We start from the raw sequence: 17,934 nt of genomic DNA, 5'->3' as shown, positions 1-17,934 counted from the left end.
AAACACTGGCGCTTCTTAATCTACCTCGCGAGCATGTACGCATTATGCTTGGGCATGGCTGGCGACCTCCAGAGGACGAAAGGATGAAGATTAACACTGATGGTAGTGTTTCTATGGACGAGCGTCGTGGAGGTGTGGGAGGGTGGCTCGCTCCTATACTTCCCTACACGCAATATGGTGTAAACCATATGCCGGCATCACGGACCCGCTTATTGCCGAAGCTCTTGCAGTCCGAGATGGTGTTATTTTTGCAAAGCTTCGGGACTATGATAAAGTCGTCGTCGAGACGGACTGTTTGGAGATTGTCAATCTCTGCAACTCGCGCCAGGTTCTTCCAGCTGTCACGGCGCCCATGCATCTTTGTTTAAATTTTTGTTATTCAACATGTATTTAGACCAGCAAACTTTGTTGTCCATCTTTTTGCGAAGTAGGCTAGCACATTGGAGGTGACAGAGTGCTGGATAGATTCTACTACTCCCAGTTTTCTTGTAACTTGCGATTCTGCTGGGATGGTTGATGTTGAATAAAGCTCCCAAATTAATACGCAAAATAAAAAAGTTGAGGACCAAGCGTGCAGTCGGCAGTCTCCTATCCCACGCGAGCACCGCCCCCCCTTCCCACAACACACCTCCCTAATTCCCACTCCCTACCACCCGACCCCCTCCTACCTGGCCGCTGTTAGCCGTCCCGGATCTCCGCATCCAGATCGCCGAGACGCCCCCCTCTGGAGTAGCTGGCGTCCTCACCGCCGGACCCAACCTCTGTCGCCTATTCCCCCGCCCAGCTCACTCTTCACCGCCGGGACCCCCTCCGCCGCGTGCTACCTCGCCAACTCGTCACTCTCGGGATCAGGTTAGCTTGTTTGCCATGGGGTGAGGTTGGTTCTAGTGGATCAGCAACTTCATGCCTACCTCGAATTGTATACCGTAGATTTGACTCTCTGTGTTAATTTTATACGGGTTGATCCGAAAGTTCATCTGACCCTTCATGTGCTACTATGATGTATCGTAATGATTGAAACTACATATAACTGATGCACCACATTTCAGTTTGCTGATTAATACATTAAGTGCTGCTTAACCTTTAGTTTCCTGATCACAACATGTTCTGTATGCTAGCAATTTGTCCCTGTTTTTCATCTTTGGGATTATGCTGCCAAGACCAGATTCATGTGCACTTTTAATGCCGGCCTTCCTTTTGCTGGCATTGATATGCTTTTCTTCTCTCTAGCATTCTTTTCACCGTTCATTAGCGCAGACAATGTTGAAAAGGTACTACTATATGGCCAGTAAACAACCATACTAAGGCTGTGTCCGGGAATCCTCTGCTCCTCCGCCAGAGAGCGGAGCGGGCGGAGCACCCCTTTCGCTGCTCGCTAAAATTGAACTGCATGCCGCTCCGCTCCGCGGCGGAGTTACAGAGCGGAGTGATTCCGAACGGCCCCTAAATTCTCAGTGCTTTTCTCAACGCTCACCGCTTATACCAATGCTAAGCATAGTACATTGTGTGATTCTATTTTTTAGATGAATCATTTTGGTAGGAAACGACAACACCTAATTGTGAGACTAGCCAAACCAGTTGTTAAATGTGGACATACCTGCTGTTTAGCTTAAGGGCTAGAGAAAGTACACATGATATAACATATGGCCATTTGGTCGATAGATATATCTAGTATAGGAAATCAAACTTGAGATAGTACTCCAAGGACACAAATTGCTCAAATCAGCTTAGGATAACAAGGGCCCAAATTTTCATTTGTGCACTGCCGTACTTCGTTTAGAGATTGAGAGCTATTGTAGAGCAGCATCCTATCTCTGCTGGGGAACAAGTAGTCATGTTCCTCTTAGTACTCGACCATAACCACAGGTTTAGGTCTATGCAACCGACGTTGGGTGGGGTAGGCAAAATTCTGGACGGCATGAGGCAGGGATGTGGGTCGAATCGGGGTGTGAAGAACAAGAATCTGTTGAGGAGGCAAATTCTGTAGAAGTTGAGGTCTTCGGCATCAATCTGTCAGCTGCTGCTGCTGCCTAGCCGCAAGGTTGGAAGGAGTCCGGAGACCAACGAGGTGGTGAGATGAGACCACAAGAATTTCAAGGAGACCATTCCTACATGACACTCCACTAATTCTCTTATTAAAGCTCTTCTGAGACCAATCCACGTCCATGTTGTGACATGTCAGCGTCGCAGGATTGTATTGCTAATGTTTTGGTGACATACTGATCTTATGTAGATTGTATATATGCGCTTATTATTATTTACTTCCAATAGAAAGCTACATATTTTGGGCCGTTCCATACTTACATTAAGAGAGTCTTAATTACTATAATGCCAACATCTACTCCCAGTTTCAAGTCAACTTAATAATTTATGCTAAAAAGATGCACAGATCATACTGTCCCTTAAGTTGGCAAAAAGCATGATAGCTTTTTCATCAGCGGTATTCCAGAAATTTTGGACTTTAATTACAGCTCAGGAAACCAGCCTAACTAAAAGCCAGCCCACCCATGTCCCTGGGCAGCCAGCCAAAAGCCATTTCTGGAGAAGCTTTAGCCTCCAACATGTCAAATCATATGGTTGAATGAACATGTTACAAGAGTTTGTCCTCTGCGGCCTTTGCTAAAGATGACATTTACTGCATTGAGTTTGCAATAGGTTGTTAGCGCACAATGGGCAAATTCAAGGATAGTTCAGACTATAGGTTTTCTCTGTGCATTTATACTAACTTTTTATAGAATTTGGCCCCGCTATAGCCAAGGCTTGGGAGGGAAGCAAGGTATGATTAGGATTCGCATGCTTCTTGCTTAGGAGGCAATCAACATAATCTTCATCACTGTAGGATATGTGACAGTGAAGCTTTTTAATCTGGTTCAGCGACCTGTGAAGAGGCAGGGAGTTGATAGGCCATAAGGTGTGCCGAGACTCTGATTGTCAGTGGCGGAGCTACATTCATTTCTCTGGGCGGGCCAAAACAGGCCAGGTTAACAAATACCATTAAAACTTTGCTCTTAGGGCCCAGATTCAGCGCTGCTCTTGACTGAAATCTTGCTGGATTGGGCGGGCCATGGCCTGGTTTGGCCCAGCCGTAGCTCCGCCACTGGTGATTGGTATCTAATGTTGCCATTGGTTTCTCCATATAGGCTACCTGCATTATAGCTTCTTGTACTCATAGTCCCATGGACCATATGACTTGAAATGAATCTTCTCTTGACTCCTTAAAGGTCAGCAGCCTAATGCGTAAAATGCGGTTCTTACCGTTCATCTTGGGAGATCGACTGATCATTGACTATTGTTAGATGTCCTGCTCGATTACTCAATGTTTTTCTGATCTTTTTCGTTTTTGGGTTGGGTGGCATGGAGGTCATGTTATGGAACATCTGTTGTTCAAGCTTGAGATTATGAGGGTGTGGTTGTATTAATCTCTGTCTTACAGCAACCCAGAGCATGTTGTAGTTTACTTTGTCTGAATCTCTTTCTCTTCTTATTATAGGATGTGAAATACTTACGAAGGTCGCTTTTGAGCCATTCCTATTCTGGCCACTTATGCAGTTCATATTTTTGTCCTGTAAATTATGACCTGAACTCAGTAGTTGCTTTTGCAGGTGGATGTCCACCTGTACTTTGATTGAAGACAACTAACTTTGTTGTTCCTGAGGGCAAGAAGTAATGATCCGACCAGGCTCCAAGGAGTCACAAATTTATGATAACAATAGTCAGAAAGTTTATCCTCAGCCAATTGATGAAACTATGAATCAGAACATGGACACGATGGACAGTATGATTGGAAGGATATTCAACAACATATCCTCTTTAAAAGCTGCATACATTCAGCTGCAGGAAGCTCACACCCCTTATGACCCGGACAAGATCCAAACTGCTGATAAGCTTGTCATAGATGAGCTCACGAGGCTTTCAGAACTCAAGCATACTTACAGAGAGAAAAATCCTAAGCCAGTAGCAGCATCACCTCAAGATTCACGCTTGCTTTCTGAAATACAGGAGCAGCAGAACTTGCTAAAGACATATGAGGTCATGGTGAAGAAGTTCCAGTCACAGATCCAGAATAGAGATACCGAGATTACCCTTTTACAGCAGCAAATCGATGAGGCGAAGCATCGGAAATCAAAGCTGGAGAAGAAATTGAAACAGAGGGGCTTACTTAACAAAGAATCTGAGGAATCTGATGAAGAAGAGAACTACTTCTCTATTGAGCTGACACCAAGTTTATTTACATCTGCTGCTGATAATGCATACCAATCAATACACGATTTCTCAAAGCCCTTGATCAACATGATGAAAGCTGCTGGGTGGGATCTCGATGCGGCTGCTAACGCAATTGAACCTGATGTAGTTTACACAAGGAGAGCTCATAAGAAGTATGCATTTGAGTCCTATATCTGCCAAAGAATGTTCAGTGGTTTCCATGAAGAGAGCTTTTCCATCAAGGCTGCTACTGCCAGTGTGTCCAATGAGGCTTTCTTCCACCAGTTCCTTGCAGTGCGAGCCATGGATCCTCTTGATGTATTGAGCCAGAACCCAGATTCGGTTTTCGGGAAGTTCTGCAGAAGCAAATACCTGTTACTTGTGCATCAAAAAATGGAAGGCTCTTTCTTCGGTAACATGGATCAGAGAAACTACGTCATGAGCGGTGGCCATCCAAGGACAGCTTTCTATCAGGCATTTCTCAAGTTGGCGAAGTCCATATGGTTATTGCATAGGCTGGCATACTCTTTCGATCCAAAGGTCAGGGTCTTCCAAGTGAAAAAGGGAAGCGAGTTCTCGGAGATTCACATGGAAAGTGTGGTGAAGAACATGGTCTTGGATGAAAGTGCCGACAGGCCTAAAGTAGGTTTAATGGTGATGCCTGGTTTCTTGATTGGGACTAGCGTCATACAGGCCCGAGTGTACCTTTCAGATGTTAAATATGCTGACTGAAAATGCTGCAGTTGCTTGGGAAGATTCAGGGCGTATTAGTTCCTGTGGGCTCATTTAGTTGCATCTGAAATGGCGGGGGACTTTGTGTGTCTGTGTCGTGTGTGATGCTACCTGAAAGGATGTTATTCAGATGAAATGTGGTAGTCTATAGCAACACGTTTGTGAAAGACCTTCATATGCTTGTCTTTTTAAGACTAGAATGTTTATTCTCTCTGTTGCGTGATGTAATCCTGTCCAGTGTTTGGTATATATATATTGTTGGTCTGATTTGGATGTTGCAGCCTATGTGATGACTGCACAACCCTTTTCATGTTGCCATGTACTGTATGTAAGTATTCTTGTTGGTGTCTAATCTGGTTTTTGTACTGTAATACTATATGTGTACTGTAATTTTGTTTGTGTTCTGTACTGTGTAAATTTTGAGGTTTCACAGTTTTTCGTGAATACGCAAAATTCTGTGTATCTTACATTTCTTTTGACATCACTGTGTATTTTCCCATTGATATAGCAGATTCGGAGGTTTACACACTTGGGATATGTTTTTTTTGAGACATACACACTTGGGATACGTACACGTACAAATGGAATAACTGTAAGCATCAACGTCCAGCGATGCGGATTTATTTCAGGATTTCCTGCGATGTGCATTCGATGAGGAGACATTCCTATCGACGACGAGACGCCTACAGTGACTTCGTGAATCTCAAGATGATGCATTCGATGAGGAGACGTTCCTGTCGACGACGAGACGCCTACAGTGACTTCGTGAATCTCAAGATGATATGCCGGTTCAGTCTCTCGGAGGTGTTTATAGGGGTAGTGTGTGTGCGCGCGTTTATAAGGGTAAGCGTATGCGCGTTTATATGACCGCTTGCATCTGTACGGCGTTAAAAAAAATGTCCTCAGTGATGGCCCGGCTGCCGATTTCTAGCATTTACGCCCTGGCTCGTTGGGCTAGGCCTTCTAACTGAATGGGCCCGAGCCTTTCCAAAATGGGCTGCACGGCTTTACCATCGTGCGGGCTTCTTCTCTTCTACCAACCCCCCCATCCGTTCTGGCCAATCTCATTCTCGCCGGCCCTGTTCGTGCGAGAGCAGAGGAGACGGGGGTTCTTTGCTAGGTTTTAGAGCGGGTGCGGCGGCGCGGTCCTGCCGTTGTGTGTTAGGTTGGCCGGAGCAAGCGAGCGGGATGCCAAAGGGCGACGACGCGCTCGCGCGGAAGCGCGGGAAGGTGCGCCGCAAGCGGATGCGCAGCAGCGAGAACGCCGTCTCCACGCGCGTCGCCGCCATCATCGCCTCCAAGCGCCGCCGCAAGACCGGCAAGCGCCGCGGCTGCGAGGGCATGTGCTTCTCCCTCCCTTGCCCCGAGGACCCCTTCAACGAGCGCCACGGCAAGAAGCGCAAGGCCGAAGACGCCGCTGACACCAACGACGACCACGACAAGAAGAAGAGCAAGGGTTCCAAGAAGCAGGAGCGGGCCACCGGTCCTAATGCCATACCCGTGCGGAAGAAGGAGACGGGGGAGGACCGGCTGGAGTATGACCGGCCGTCCAAGTTCCTGGTGGTCTGCCTCAACGCCATCCGGGACGGGGCTGGGGCATCCGAGGAGGACGGCGGCGGCATCCACGACACCGCCTCCTGGGGCATGGAGCTCTGGAAGTCCTGCGCGGCGTCCCCGCCTTCGGACGTGCTCGACACCAGCTACCAGTACGCCACCCGGGAGCAGACGGCGTGGCTCGTCTCCACGGCCTGCGACATCGTCGCCAGGAAGGAGAAGCTTGGAGTGGTCGTCTCATGCCCCTTCCTCCTCTACCTCGTCCCTTCCCAGGAAAAGGCGGTGCAAGTGAGTATTAACATCCGGCTCTCTCCACCTTCTTGTTCTTGATGCTGCAATGTCTAGTAGTACCACCAGGAACAAGGGTTAATTGATCTAGTGATTTATTTGGTATTGCTTCATTGCTTGAACAGGCCCGTTCAATATGTAAACCGTTGAAGTCTCTTGGAATACATTCAGTGAGCTTGCATCCTGGCGCTTCCATAGAACACCAGATTTCTGGGTATGTTTATTTCAATCACTAGTCTCAGATACAGTATCATGAATGTGAATATCTTGTGACTGTAGAGCCTATGGATGCATTTGTATGTGCAATCCTAATTCATTTTCTGTTGTCTCTATCAGACTAAAGAGCTGCGAGCCCGAGTTTCTTATATCTACCCCGGAGAGGCTCCTTGAACTGGTCTCACTAAAGGCAATTGACATATCGAATGTATCAATGCTGGTGCGAAAATTTGATATTTTGGTGTCTTCTTGATGATATTTCATATCAGTTCACTTGTACTTATCATCCTGATGCTTGTCAGTATTTCACTTTGAAAGCTATGTGCTCTGCAATTCTTTTAGCAAGCAGTATAGCCTTAACCCAGTATACTTAATGGCCTCACAAATTTTATTTACTGTCAAGTCCTAGCATTGTCAGTAATCTAGTTATGCTAACATCAAGAATAACTTCTTCTAACAGGTCATTGATGGACTAAAGGATTTCATGGACCTTAATATCATCAAAGAACTTTGTTCTATTCGAGGTACCATATCAAGTGATGCACAGGTAACTATATTTAGTGGTCAATGTGACCAGAGTGCGGCAACAGTGGCAAGAAATCTACTACATGGGAGAATTACAAAGCTTAGCACAAATGATTCTGTTACTTCTCGAAGCGCATTTGTAGCACAGCATGTACACTTCTGTACTAAAGGGGAAAAGACATCAAAGGTAATTGGAGTATGCAGACGGAGAAGTCCCGTTCATTCGTACTTCATTACCTACTGACATGCATGTCCTGAATTCATGGTTCATAGTTTTTTAGCTGCAGTTGATTAAACTTTAGAACATTTTGCTGATTACTCAGGACACTGACAAGCTCTTTACTTATTTTCAGGTTAAGGAAATTCTTGAGAATGTTTTAGAAAACCATGCTAGTAAGACAGCAAAGGTTTTGCTAGTGGCCGCGAATGATAATGAAGCGCAGAAACTCTCTTCATCCCTTAAACTGGAAATTCTCACAGTGAATGATGGCTCGCAAGGAAGCACCTTTACCGTATGCAGCAGGTACAGCGAACCATTTCAATATTTCTTTTTGTGACATTCCCTATCTCAGAAGACAAACTGAGAACATGTGAAACATAGCCAATCCCCCCCCCCCTCCCCCCCAAAAACTTTTCAATTTGAAGCCATATTTGGTGGCAAGGCACCACATTTCAAAACTTTTCAATCTGAGAAAATGTGTTTTCACTTTCAGATAATTTTTAGCTGCACCACTTTTTTGATTAATAACTGTGTTGTGGCACTGTGACATTGACAACTTGCGTGTTCCTTTGTATCTAATTGCAGCATGGGGCTTATCAATGTCCTTGTGAAAGGCTGTGAGAGCTTGGCAACATCAGGCGTGGAGGAATTTGAGATTGTGTTGGTCGCGGACTTGCCTGCTTCATTTGACGATTATGTTGAGATCCTCACCAGGATAGCTCGTCACACGGTTGCAGGGGAGGTGCATGTTATCGTCTCTAAGACTGATGCTGCTCATGCAAAGCCCTTGGCTGATGTTCTTGCAAACAGTGGACAGGCGGTGCCTAAGTTGCTAAGACAATTAATTGACCAGAATCACTCCTGATGCAATATTCCTTTCTACTTATGCGGGGTCACCGAGCAATTTTGTCAGCGTCTAAGTGTTTTGCCTTCTTCTTTTCCATGTAATTCTCGTGTGTCGATTATTATCTCTTGCCTTGATGTAGCGCATTTGAATTTAAATTTTATGATGAATATGCGACAAGGCCCTTCCTGTAAGAACCAAAGTGCATTCTATATATTATTATCTGAAAGGAACTGTTGCGATGAGTTTTGTTTGAAGACGAAATGTAAGTTTTTGCTGTGCTCACCAAATCCTTGTATGTTCTGACAGAATTTTGCAACACACAAAAATAGTTTATGTTGTATCATACGTCTTCTTGAATGGAAGGCGTAATTTGTAAAATCCGCGTCCTACGGGTTCTTCTTCGGGGACATCTTCGCGGGAAACTCGACCCAAACCACACATCCTTCTGGGTACCGTCCAAATCAGAGGGGCGGATAAAATCCCACCAATGCTCCTCCTCGCTCCCACCCCGCCGCCGTCGCCGGCCACCGCTCACCGGCGACCGGGTGGCAGCGCTGCCTCGTGCATCCGCTGCTCGAGCGTGCGAGAGCTTGATAGGTCCCCGAGCCGCCCGCCGCTGCCGGCGCTGGCGGAGGCAAAGCGGGTGGTGCTGGTGCGGCACGGGCAGAGCACCTGGAACGCGGACGGACGCATCCAGGGGAGCTCCGACTTCTCCGTGCTCACGCCCAAGGGGGAGTCCCAGGCCGAGACATCCCGCCTCATGCTCCTCGCCGACTCCTTCGACGCCTGCTTCACCAGCCCGCTCGCCCGGTCCCGCCGCACCGCGGAGATCATCTGGGACAGCCGCGATAAGGACCTCATCCCGGACTACGACCTCCGCGAGATCGACCTCTATTCCTTCCAGGTGGGCACCTGCTCGCTCGCTCGCTCGCTTGATGTTTGTGCAAATGCTTGGCAGCCGGCAGGTGCCTGCGGAAATGCCACACTGACGAGCGGGATTTGTTTGCAGGGGCTCTTGAAGCATGAAGGGAAGGAGAAGTACGGGGCTCTGTTCCAGCAGTGGCAGAAGAGTCCATCAGACTGCAGCATCGATGGGCACTACCCAGTGCGGGAGCTCTGGGACCGAGCCCAGGGCTGCTGGGAGAGGATCCTGACACACGAGGGCAAGTCCGTGCTTGTGGTTGCGCACAATGCAGTTAACCAAGCGCTCGTCGCCACATCCCTGGGTATGGTGTAACCAGATTTTGATTTGGATGTTATAATGCTTAGGGCGTGTTTACAGTTGGCGTGTTTGTGTTTAGGACTTGGCACGGAGTACTTTCGGACTCTGCTCCAAAGCAACTGTGGCGCTAGTGTGCTGGATTTCACCCCACAGCCCGGTGGACGCCCTCCAAATGTGTGCCTTAACCGCTTAAATCAGGTGAGTGTAACTTTGTTCGCATAACTGAACTTTACTTCCCTTTGCAACCAAAAAATTTCTGTTGACGCAGTGTGCTGAAACTTGACTTTCATGCTTATTGAAAATCCGAAACACACTATTAATATGAACTTTCTACTCCTCGCCTGTTTCTGTTAGCACAAGATCTTCTATTCTTAGATCAACTTCGAGATTAAAGGAACTAGCAGGGTAGCCGGCTTAATTTATATTGCTAGATTTGCTGCAATCTTATTGCCATCAGCGGATACAACTTAGGTGCTTTAGAATAATGTGCAGGATAATTAGGTGTTCATAAAACATTGTAAATGTTGTGGGAAGTTTGAACTTTGAAGCAACAATACATCTTCAGTATGGAAAAATTGCATTGAGCATATTTCCTCTGCTTCTAGATAGTTGCAGGAATGCAACTAATGTTAATGAAAGTTGTCGATTCCACTGCACTTACTTGCTATTATTATTAATGACATATTTCAACCACCGAGCATTACTTATCTGTCTCAATACCATTGTTTGACAATGTTGACTTGTTGTGAGGTGTCCTCTTTTTTCAGGCTTCTTGCGAAGTAATAGATGAATTATTAGTGTTATTTGTCATGTCAGTTTCTAGCACTTATGAGCAAGCATGGTGGCTTATTTCCACTGTTTTAATAAGACAACACATATGTTTCCAGAGAAAACAGAGATGAAGTAATCAAACAAATGAAAAATGTGGTTTAGTCTTTTGCTCATGTTTGTATTTTGTACAGACCCCGAACTCTCCTATTTCTGCCGAAAGTTCTGCAGGTAGAAAGTCAAGCAAGCGGATCATTCTAGTTTGTCAAGGGGCTACACAGAGCAGTTCTGAGGTATGGATTTTCCTTGTGTGCACGCATGCATGAAGAAAGTTGCACTTGTTCTTGGGATCAAGCCGTGAAGGCACCAGGATCTTATTTTCTAATTCCTAGAATTAATGATCTAGACACCTATGGCAGTGAAAACTATATATCTTTAATAGCACACCGCACCATTTGTACTCTTTTGAGTTACATATAATGTCCTTTTGAACTCCAGGGTAGTTTAGGCGGAGTGGGTTATGCACCGCTGAACATGCTGGGTGTTATACAGGTAATTCACATTTTGTCTGTCGTACAGCACCAATTTATTTCCTTTCCAGTACAACAGCTAAGCTCATATTCGGTCACACACTTTCAGGCTCAGAAGACCGCGGAACTGCTTCTAGATCTGAAGGTGAACAGTATTATCTGTAGCCCACAAGTCGCAGCTGTTGATACCGCAACTGCCATATGTGAGGTAAATATAAGTTTCACTAACCGCAACATTTAGTTAGTTGCTTTCTATCTTATTTGTACCAATTTTTCACCTGTGTGATCTGATCTCATGGAGTCACTTGCAGGTCCAAGAGGCTGCTGATTGCTTAGGTGCTGACTGTGTGCCTCGTTACGTTGAAATGAAGAATTTGCTCGGACTCGAAATTGATGATGCCTTTCTAACAAAGCAAAAGGTTAGACCATTTACAGTTTCTGTGGTTATGATGAGCGGCATTACACTAGCTCTACTTTGAAGGCCTTTTATATGTCCTGAAAGGCTGAAACGTCATTGAGATGAATTCATTACGAAGACACCATGACATCTGTAATTCAGAACTACTATTAGCAATGATCATATACTTCCTTTTATTGTTAAAGCTATCTCATGCGCACATTGGCTGGCACCTTTCTCTAAGGGAAATTAGACTGTTACTCGGAAACTTTACAAAACCAAACATAAACATTTCACATTTCCGGGGCTGAAAATTAACAATCCCCCCGTTCTCTGCAGAGCCTTGAACAGATAGTTCAGTCTGGTTGGATGGGCGGCATGGAACACCAAAAGCTAAAGACATTGTGGGCTCAGTCAGAGGATGCATGGCAAGCTTTGGTAAACGAATTGCCAGAGGATGATGGTGCTGAGTCAGACCAAGTCGTTGTCGCCATCGGCCATCCTGCCATCCACCTAGGACTGCTCTGCAGGTGTCTGAACCTAACAATGGATTACATGCCATCTTTTCATCTGGACGACGGCAGCATCAGCGTGATCGATTTTCCGGATGGGCCGAAAGGAGGAGGTATCGTCAGATGCACGAATTACACGGCCCATTTGGGCAGATGGTCGTTACCCATCACAAAATCAACAGAAAACAATGATGAATTCTGAATTAATTTTTGTACAGAGGTAATTAACATCTCCCTTTCTTTCGCTGTAAAAAGAAACATCTTCCATTTCTTGGTGGGAGTACGATCCTTAAGGAAAATGAATTGAGCTTGTAGATATCATACACTGATGTAAATGGCATCTTCCTGGTTTTTATTTGTGAAGATTATTTCATTCACTATACAGCATAAGTTTCCAAAAGAAGATTTGTCAAGTAGAGTATTATTTATGGGAAGAAGATTTGGAGCTCCTGGGTGCACCCCCTATATGAACATTAAATTAAAAAAATACCGGGGAAAATAAAAAAAATCTGGGATTTTGGATATCAAACTGTGTGCCCAATAAACTCCAGCGTGAAGTTTCTTGAAAAAAATACCAGAAAAGAATTGTCTGGATGGATCATAGGTTGAACTGTATTTTCTTCGCCATATATACATTTCATGGTATTTTTTTCATGAAACTTCACACGGAAATAGATTGGTCACCCAAGTTTGATATCCCAAGATTTCACGTTTTTCTGAATTTTCCTGGTATTTTTTAACTTAATATTTATATAGGGGTGGAGCACCCAAGGGCTCATGTGTATTTCCCATTATTTATGCTACTATCCTATTGTTTCAACAGTATTATTTGTGTACTGGATAATTTGTTTAGAATGTTCCTGTTGTGATGTGTATGCTCCCAAACTCGGTGGTTATCAACTGCTGACTGGTGAGAGATTACGTGGACGGCGACAGAGCGGTTGCCCATGATCGATCTGCATGGAGGCATGCATGCGACACGTGGACCCCTCCTTCCACGTGTACCTCGTCATCCTCGAGCAGCTGGACATGGCTACTGCATGCGCCCTCGAACCTTCGCCTAGTTCGCTCCATTCCCTACGTAGTACGGTGCTAGGCTCCTGGTGTACACCTGTTAACCTGCAGCTCATCCCCGATGGATCCAGGACCCCACCACCCGTCCACGTACAACCACCACCACCACTACCCCTTCTTGCCGGCCGCCGGACCGCCCACCGCTGCCGGCGACACCCTTCTCTTCCTCCTCGCCGTACCGGCAGGCTGGCTCATCCGGCTGGTTGCCTTCCTCGGCGAGCGCGTCATCTCCGCGGTCCTCACCCTCGTGGTCCTCCCCGGCGCGACGCTCGTGGGCGAGCTGCGCGCCGTCCCTGCGGCTGCGGCCTCCCTCGCCCGGCGCGCCGCCGTGGGCGTGCTCGCCGCGGCCTTCACCTTCGCGGCCCTGGCGGTCGCGTTAGTCGCGTCCCTGCTGCTCGGCTTCGTCCTTATCCGGCACTGGGTGGAGGACCCGGTCACCGTGCGCCAGCCGCTCTACTTCGACTACACCGAGCCGCAGCCGAGCGCCGCCGTGGCCCTCTGCCCCCCGGCGGGACACTCCGTCAGGGTGTCCATATCGCTGCTGCTGCCCGACTCCGACCACAACCGTCAGATTGGCGTGTTCCAGGTCCAAATTCGCAGCCCAAATCTCTTGGAATTTCACCTGATCATCTGCAACCTATTGACTTCCCATCTGTTAAAACCTCACATTCAGATTAAAACAGAGGCCATCACCCCAAGTGGAAGCACCATCGCATCAGCCACCCAGCCATACATGCTGCGGTACAAGAGCGCTCCGGTGCGGCTAGCACAGTCCGCGCTGACAATCGTGCCGCTCGCCTTGGGCATGCGCAGCGAGAGCCAGTCGGCGACGCTGAAGCTCCTGCAGTACTGGGAAGGCCACGGCCGTCACAAGAGGACACGGCTCATCAGAGTCTCTCTGCAGCCAAGAGCCATGACAGTGCACCTGCCCCAGGTGTACAGAGCAGAGATCACCGTGCAAACGGCGCTTCCATGGTTCAAGGCCGTGGCGCGCAGCTTGAAATGGACAATGTGTGTGTGGCTCTCTTTCTGGGTCTATGTCATTCTCTCCCTGCTCGCGGTTCGTTGGGTCTGGCCACTCGCGCTATCTGCATGGGACAGTCACAGGGGGTTATCTGATCATCAAGTCAATGGGAAGACAATTGCTGCTAATCTGGGTGGAGGAGATACAGGCCAGAGCTCACATGAGGGATCATCGAGTGGTGGTGCTGTGAAGTGGAGGGACAGGAGAGGCAGGAGGAAAGCACAGAAAACGAGGCATGGTGGCATGGTTGAGCTCAAGCTCGATGAGGGCTCGTCTTCTAGCTCTGCAGTGGCTGAGACTGATGAAGTTGTCGACGACGATCATGGGGAGTCACCTGCTGCTCCATTGTCTGAGTCCGAGTCCTGTTAGTTCAGTCAGTGCAGTGGGCTGCAAAGTTTATGCTGACCATCGATCACAGTTTGTTACACGCCATGTGTAGGAGATCTGAAGGGCTTCCGTGCAGAACGACATATAATAACGCAAATAAATGGCAAAGATATATATATGTATTAATCGATAAGCTACAGGGAGTCACGTAATTTGCGTTCCTTATTCATGTTGGTACCACGCTTTTAGTGTTTGGTTGACATGAACTGTCTATGGTCTCCTTTGGTCACAGATGTTGGATAGATGAGGATGGAGTAGTAGCTTGTTCCCGTTTCAGACTTTCAGGTCAGCCTCTCAGCAATTATATGTCTTTGTACACTTTCTAGTCATGGAGATTATAACCACTTGCTTTCCTGTGATACCTGTTTTACTGCTAATTGTATTGTGTTTTCTTTTGTTTGGATTCATATCTAGTTGAATCACTTAAATACAGAAGCATTTTATGTGAATTATTTTTCAGCCGTATGACTTAGGAGATGAAAATGGGAAATATAAAGTTTGTAACTCAGATAATGTACAGTTAGATGGTTGAAAATCCAACTTCGCTTGCTTAGCTACATGAATTTTGCCGGTTTATGGGATCATGTAACTTTGATGTTAAAAATTGTCCTTTGAGTATTTTAATCATCATCAACTTCCTTCAGAGAGGAGTTATATAAAGATGACAGGGACAATTTCAGAAACAGCGAGCCATATCATTTTTGCGGTATACAGATAAACATTTTATACCTTTGAGGATCCATTTGTTGGTTGTCTAGAGACTGGAAATTAAATTCGTAGCAGTGAAGTTCCCATCGTCATCATTTATAGCGGTGGACCATGTAGCACATGCTGTCATAGTACACATAAGCATATACCTACCATGTCATTTTCTTCGCCAACTAATCATATACGAGTATATTTTTAGCCAACTCTTCTGCAGCAGGCATCATGGCTTACCGATGCATGCTCAAGTCCTGATTTTGCATGACAAGGAAATCGTGTATGTGCTAGTATATGGAAAGAGCCAGATTGAGGTGGTCCGCTCATAATGTCTTACTATGCACAAAGTGCTCATGCATGTGATGGTCTTAGCTCCATGTTTTCTTGTGATAGGGTCAGTCACTTCAGAAATAAATGTGTGCGTTTGAGGTCCTATTTGCGTACAAGGTTCTAATTGTATTGCAAGTGCACAAAACTGTTGAAGCTGGGGGCAACTAAGTTGAGGTCCTTATAAATCTGTGGGTTTCACAGGAGGATGTCTAATGATCAAATCGTTCGCATGAGCAGCGCATATCTTTTAATTTGCTGGGCAGTGTTGATCGCCAGAAAATGACATGTCTGTACGTACTCCAGCGGTGATAATGAGTCGCTTGCAGACTAATGAGACTGCGAAAGATTCTTCAGTTTCTGGGTGTTCCATGCCAAACAAGAGCCAAGTAGGCTGATGTTGGAACAGAAGTCCTGATATTGATACAAACCTTATTCTCTTGAGCAGGTGCAACTTAGATATAGCTTCTAGGAGTATTCCAACACCCAACCACATCATGGAAGGAAGAGGACAAGTGAGCAACCTGCCCTCCTCCTTCCTGATGCATGCATGCTTACCTTGTGCAACTGCCTTGCTTCTGCCGGCTAGCGTAATAATATACATATACATATCCTCTCCCCAGTTGCATAATGTTATCTTCTTGTCCATCAGTTTCCTAGTGGGTCTGAAACCGAAAGGCCTCATTTGTCAACTTGTGCCTGCTGCATTTTGAAAACCTTTCGTTCCTGGCTTGCTCTGGTTTAACGAAGATTAAGAGACATTCATTGCCCACTGCAAAAACTTCATCTATCTATCTATCTATCTGTCTGTTTTATTTCTGAAAAAATAATGATTTTGCTGCTCTAAACATAAAGGAATGCACTCGTGTCAATCCCCTCTTAATCAGAGTTGTACTTGGGCTGCACAATATTATTTGCATCTCCCTGTGGTGTCTGTACATTCATCTTTGTGCCAAGTGGATTAATGTATGCCGATTTCTCTTGTGAAGCCCACATCATTTGATCATCATCTACCATCTGATAAGTTAGCTGATCTGCCGTACCAGCATTTGACAGTGCTCTAGGATCAACGCTTTGCCAGTGAGTTGCATTCTCACCTAATTAACATAGCAGACGCCGTAAATCTAGTGCATGCGGATTGCGCATCTTGTAACATTCTTATTTATCAGATATCATTCGAGTCGTAACTGACGGACCATGGGGGGGCTGGCGCAGGGTTTTGCAGTTGCGTTTCGGCGCGGCGCATCTCATGCCATGTGTTTGTTGGAAAGATACGGGGTAAGTGACAAGGTAGAAAGCCTTTTGCTACTCTTATTTTCCACCCATCTCACCTTGTGTGATGTTGTAATTTCGTTACTTGGTCCTCAATCATTGAGAGGTTGGAACTTCCTGCTCCGCATTAAAAGAATGAAAGTAACAAGAGAGGATGCGTTAGTATTCAGCTGGGATCATATTTTTCATTCATATGCACATGTTGTCATGGGACCATGAAGAGTGGCACTTGCGTGATCCATTCCCATTGGCCGCCCTCAACATTTCGCTGTCTGAGACAATGATCGGATCAGCCTGTCTTAGTCACTTGTTTCACCGTGCTGTTTGGTTTCTGTTATTTTTACCTGAACAGTTTTTGCAACTCAAATCATGCCCACCTAAACATGCACCTTTTTTTTGTGTGTATGTCATCCTTGCCCGGGGTTATGCTAATTAACCTAGTGTTTGTGAGGTAAGTGTATGTGCGTGTATGTGGTATCTGCATTTGTACTGTGTTTAAAAGAAACATGGTGTTCCAGTTTTACGTAATGCCCCCCAAAGGACACATGAGAAGAACGAGCTTCACACTAATTGGCTTTGCACAGCCATATGCAATCTGTTTCGTGCTATCAAACCATGTGAATCCATTTGTGATTCACGATGCTTTTATTTCTTTTTCATCCAAGATATATTCATATTCAAATAACATAATAATACTAATTGATTTTGTATATCGTGTGTGCAACCACAACCGCAAAAGAAGGATCAAACATACTATCTTGCACAAAAAGGACAAAAAATAACCATGCAACTATCCCACTATTTGTTTTTCCTTTTGGCAAGAGTGTGCACCAAATATTTAACTATACGCATTTACCACAACCGTACAATGAAGATCTGAGGGGCCCTCTAGCATCCCCTAAAACCTATATTTAAAAAGAAAGGTGAGATGCATGTAAGTTGCTTGACTTTTTTTTGGCGTAAGTCGATTTCGCCTGGGAAGGAAGATGGACATGAGGAGAAAGTAGGCTCGAGGTAGATGACACACCACAACCGTACGATGAAGATTTGAGGGGCCCTCTAGCATCCCCTAAAACATATATTTGAAAAGAAAGGTGAGCTGCATGTAAGTCGCTTGACTTTTTTTTGGCCTAA

At 45.9% G+C, this 17,934-nt stretch overlaps 4 protein-coding genes across 6 annotated transcripts; all 4 read left to right on the top strand.

Annotated features, from left to right (window-relative positions):
- Positions 1-592: 592 nt before the first annotated feature.
- Positions 593-5,308, top strand: LOC125551194 (protein GRAVITROPIC IN THE LIGHT 1-like). 2 transcript variants are annotated; one of them, XM_048714358.1, is made up of 2 exons: positions 593-852; positions 3,591-5,308. In XM_048714358.1, exon 2 carries the CDS (start codon positions 3,667-3,669, stop codon positions 4,933-4,935), a length of 1,269 nt encoding a protein of 422 aa, XP_048570315.1. In that variant the 5' UTR covers positions 593-852; positions 3,591-3,666; the 3' UTR covers positions 4,936-5,308. The 2 variants fall into 2 exon arrangements, with proteins under 2 accessions (XP_048570315.1, XP_048570314.1); XM_048714357.1 differs by having other exon boundaries at positions 595-852; positions 3,603-5,308.
- Positions 5,309-5,989: 681 nt separating this feature from the next.
- Positions 5,990-8,827, top strand: LOC125551190 (probable ATP-dependent RNA helicase ddx5). Of its 2 annotated transcripts, none has more exons than XM_048714352.1 (6): positions 5,990-6,777; positions 6,903-6,991; positions 7,114-7,213; positions 7,454-7,705; positions 7,872-8,041; positions 8,324-8,827. In XM_048714352.1, the coding sequence occupies exons 1-6, from the start codon at positions 6,124-6,126 to the stop codon at positions 8,601-8,603; spliced, it is 1,545 nt and encodes a 514-aa protein (XP_048570309.1). In that variant the 5' UTR covers positions 5,990-6,123; the 3' UTR covers positions 8,604-8,827. The 2 variants fall into 2 exon arrangements, with proteins under 2 accessions (XP_048570309.1, XP_048570310.1); XM_048714353.1 differs by having other exon boundaries at positions 5,990-6,780; positions 6,906-6,991.
- A 178-nt stretch (positions 8,828-9,005) lies between these two features.
- Positions 9,006-12,394, top strand: LOC125551192 (2-carboxy-D-arabinitol-1-phosphatase). The gene is made up of 8 exons (XM_048714354.1): positions 9,006-9,489; positions 9,595-9,811; positions 9,887-10,005; positions 10,770-10,868; positions 11,074-11,127; positions 11,215-11,313; positions 11,417-11,524; positions 11,842-12,394. Exons 1-8 carry the CDS (start codon positions 9,073-9,075, stop codon positions 12,214-12,216), a joined length of 1,488 nt encoding a protein of 495 aa, XP_048570311.1. The 5' UTR covers positions 9,006-9,072; the 3' UTR covers positions 12,217-12,394.
- Positions 12,395-12,633: 239 nt separating this feature from the next.
- LOC125551193 (seipin-1) lies at positions 12,634-16,596 on the top strand. The gene is made up of 2 exons (XM_048714355.1): positions 12,634-13,674; positions 13,762-16,596. The coding sequence occupies exons 1-2, from the start codon at positions 13,150-13,152 to the stop codon at positions 14,479-14,481; spliced, it is 1,245 nt and encodes a 414-aa protein (XP_048570312.1). The 5' UTR covers positions 12,634-13,149; the 3' UTR covers positions 14,482-16,596.
- Positions 16,597-17,934: the final 1,338 nt, after the last annotated feature.

This window comes from Triticum urartu, chromosome 4 (genome assembly GCF_003073215.2).
Source record: "Triticum urartu cultivar G1812 chromosome 4, Tu2.1, whole genome shotgun sequence".
In the NCBI taxonomy this organism is placed as follows: Eukaryota; Viridiplantae; Streptophyta; class Magnoliopsida; order Poales; family Poaceae; genus Triticum; species Triticum urartu.
The sequence above is the reverse complement of the archived record's forward strand: the minus strand, read 5'-3'. Positions and strand labels throughout refer to the sequence as shown.

What these genes read in the sequence shown, in the direction of transcription:
- LOC125551194 (XM_048714358.1), top strand. Translation starts at nt 3,667, where the DNA reads ATGATCCGACCAGGCTCCAAGGAGTCACAAATTTATGATAACAATAGT.
- LOC125551190 (XM_048714352.1), top strand. Translation starts at nt 6,124, where the DNA reads ATGCCAAAGGGCGACGACGCGCTCGCGCGGAAGCGCGGGAAGGTGCGC. An exon ending in AAGGGGAAAAGACATCAAAG is followed by an intron (nt 7,706 to 7,871) that starts GTAATTGGAGTA and finishes ACTTATTTTCAG; the next exon opens with GTTAAGGAAATTCTTGAGAA. An exon ending in ACCTTTACCGTATGCAGCAG is followed by an intron (nt 8,042 to 8,323) that starts GTACAGCGAACC and finishes ATCTAATTGCAG; the next exon opens with CATGGGGCTTATCAATGTCC.
- LOC125551192 (XM_048714354.1), top strand. Translation starts at nt 9,073, where the DNA reads ATGCTCCTCCTCGCTCCCACCCCGCCGCCGTCGCCGGCCACCGCTCAC. An exon ending in GCCTTAACCGCTTAAATCAG is followed by an intron (nt 10,006 to 10,769) that starts GTGAGTGTAACT and finishes TATTTTGTACAG; the next exon opens with ACCCCGAACTCTCCTATTTC. An exon ending in ACATGCTGGGTGTTATACAG is followed by an intron (nt 11,128 to 11,214) that starts GTAATTCACATT and finishes ACACACTTTCAG; the next exon opens with GCTCAGAAGACCGCGGAACT.
- LOC125551193 (XM_048714355.1), top strand. Translation starts at nt 13,150, where the DNA reads ATGGATCCAGGACCCCACCACCCGTCCACGTACAACCACCACCACCAC. An exon ending in GTCAGATTGGCGTGTTCCAG is followed by an intron (nt 13,675 to 13,761) that starts GTCCAAATTCGC and finishes CCTCACATTCAG; the next exon opens with ATTAAAACAGAGGCCATCAC.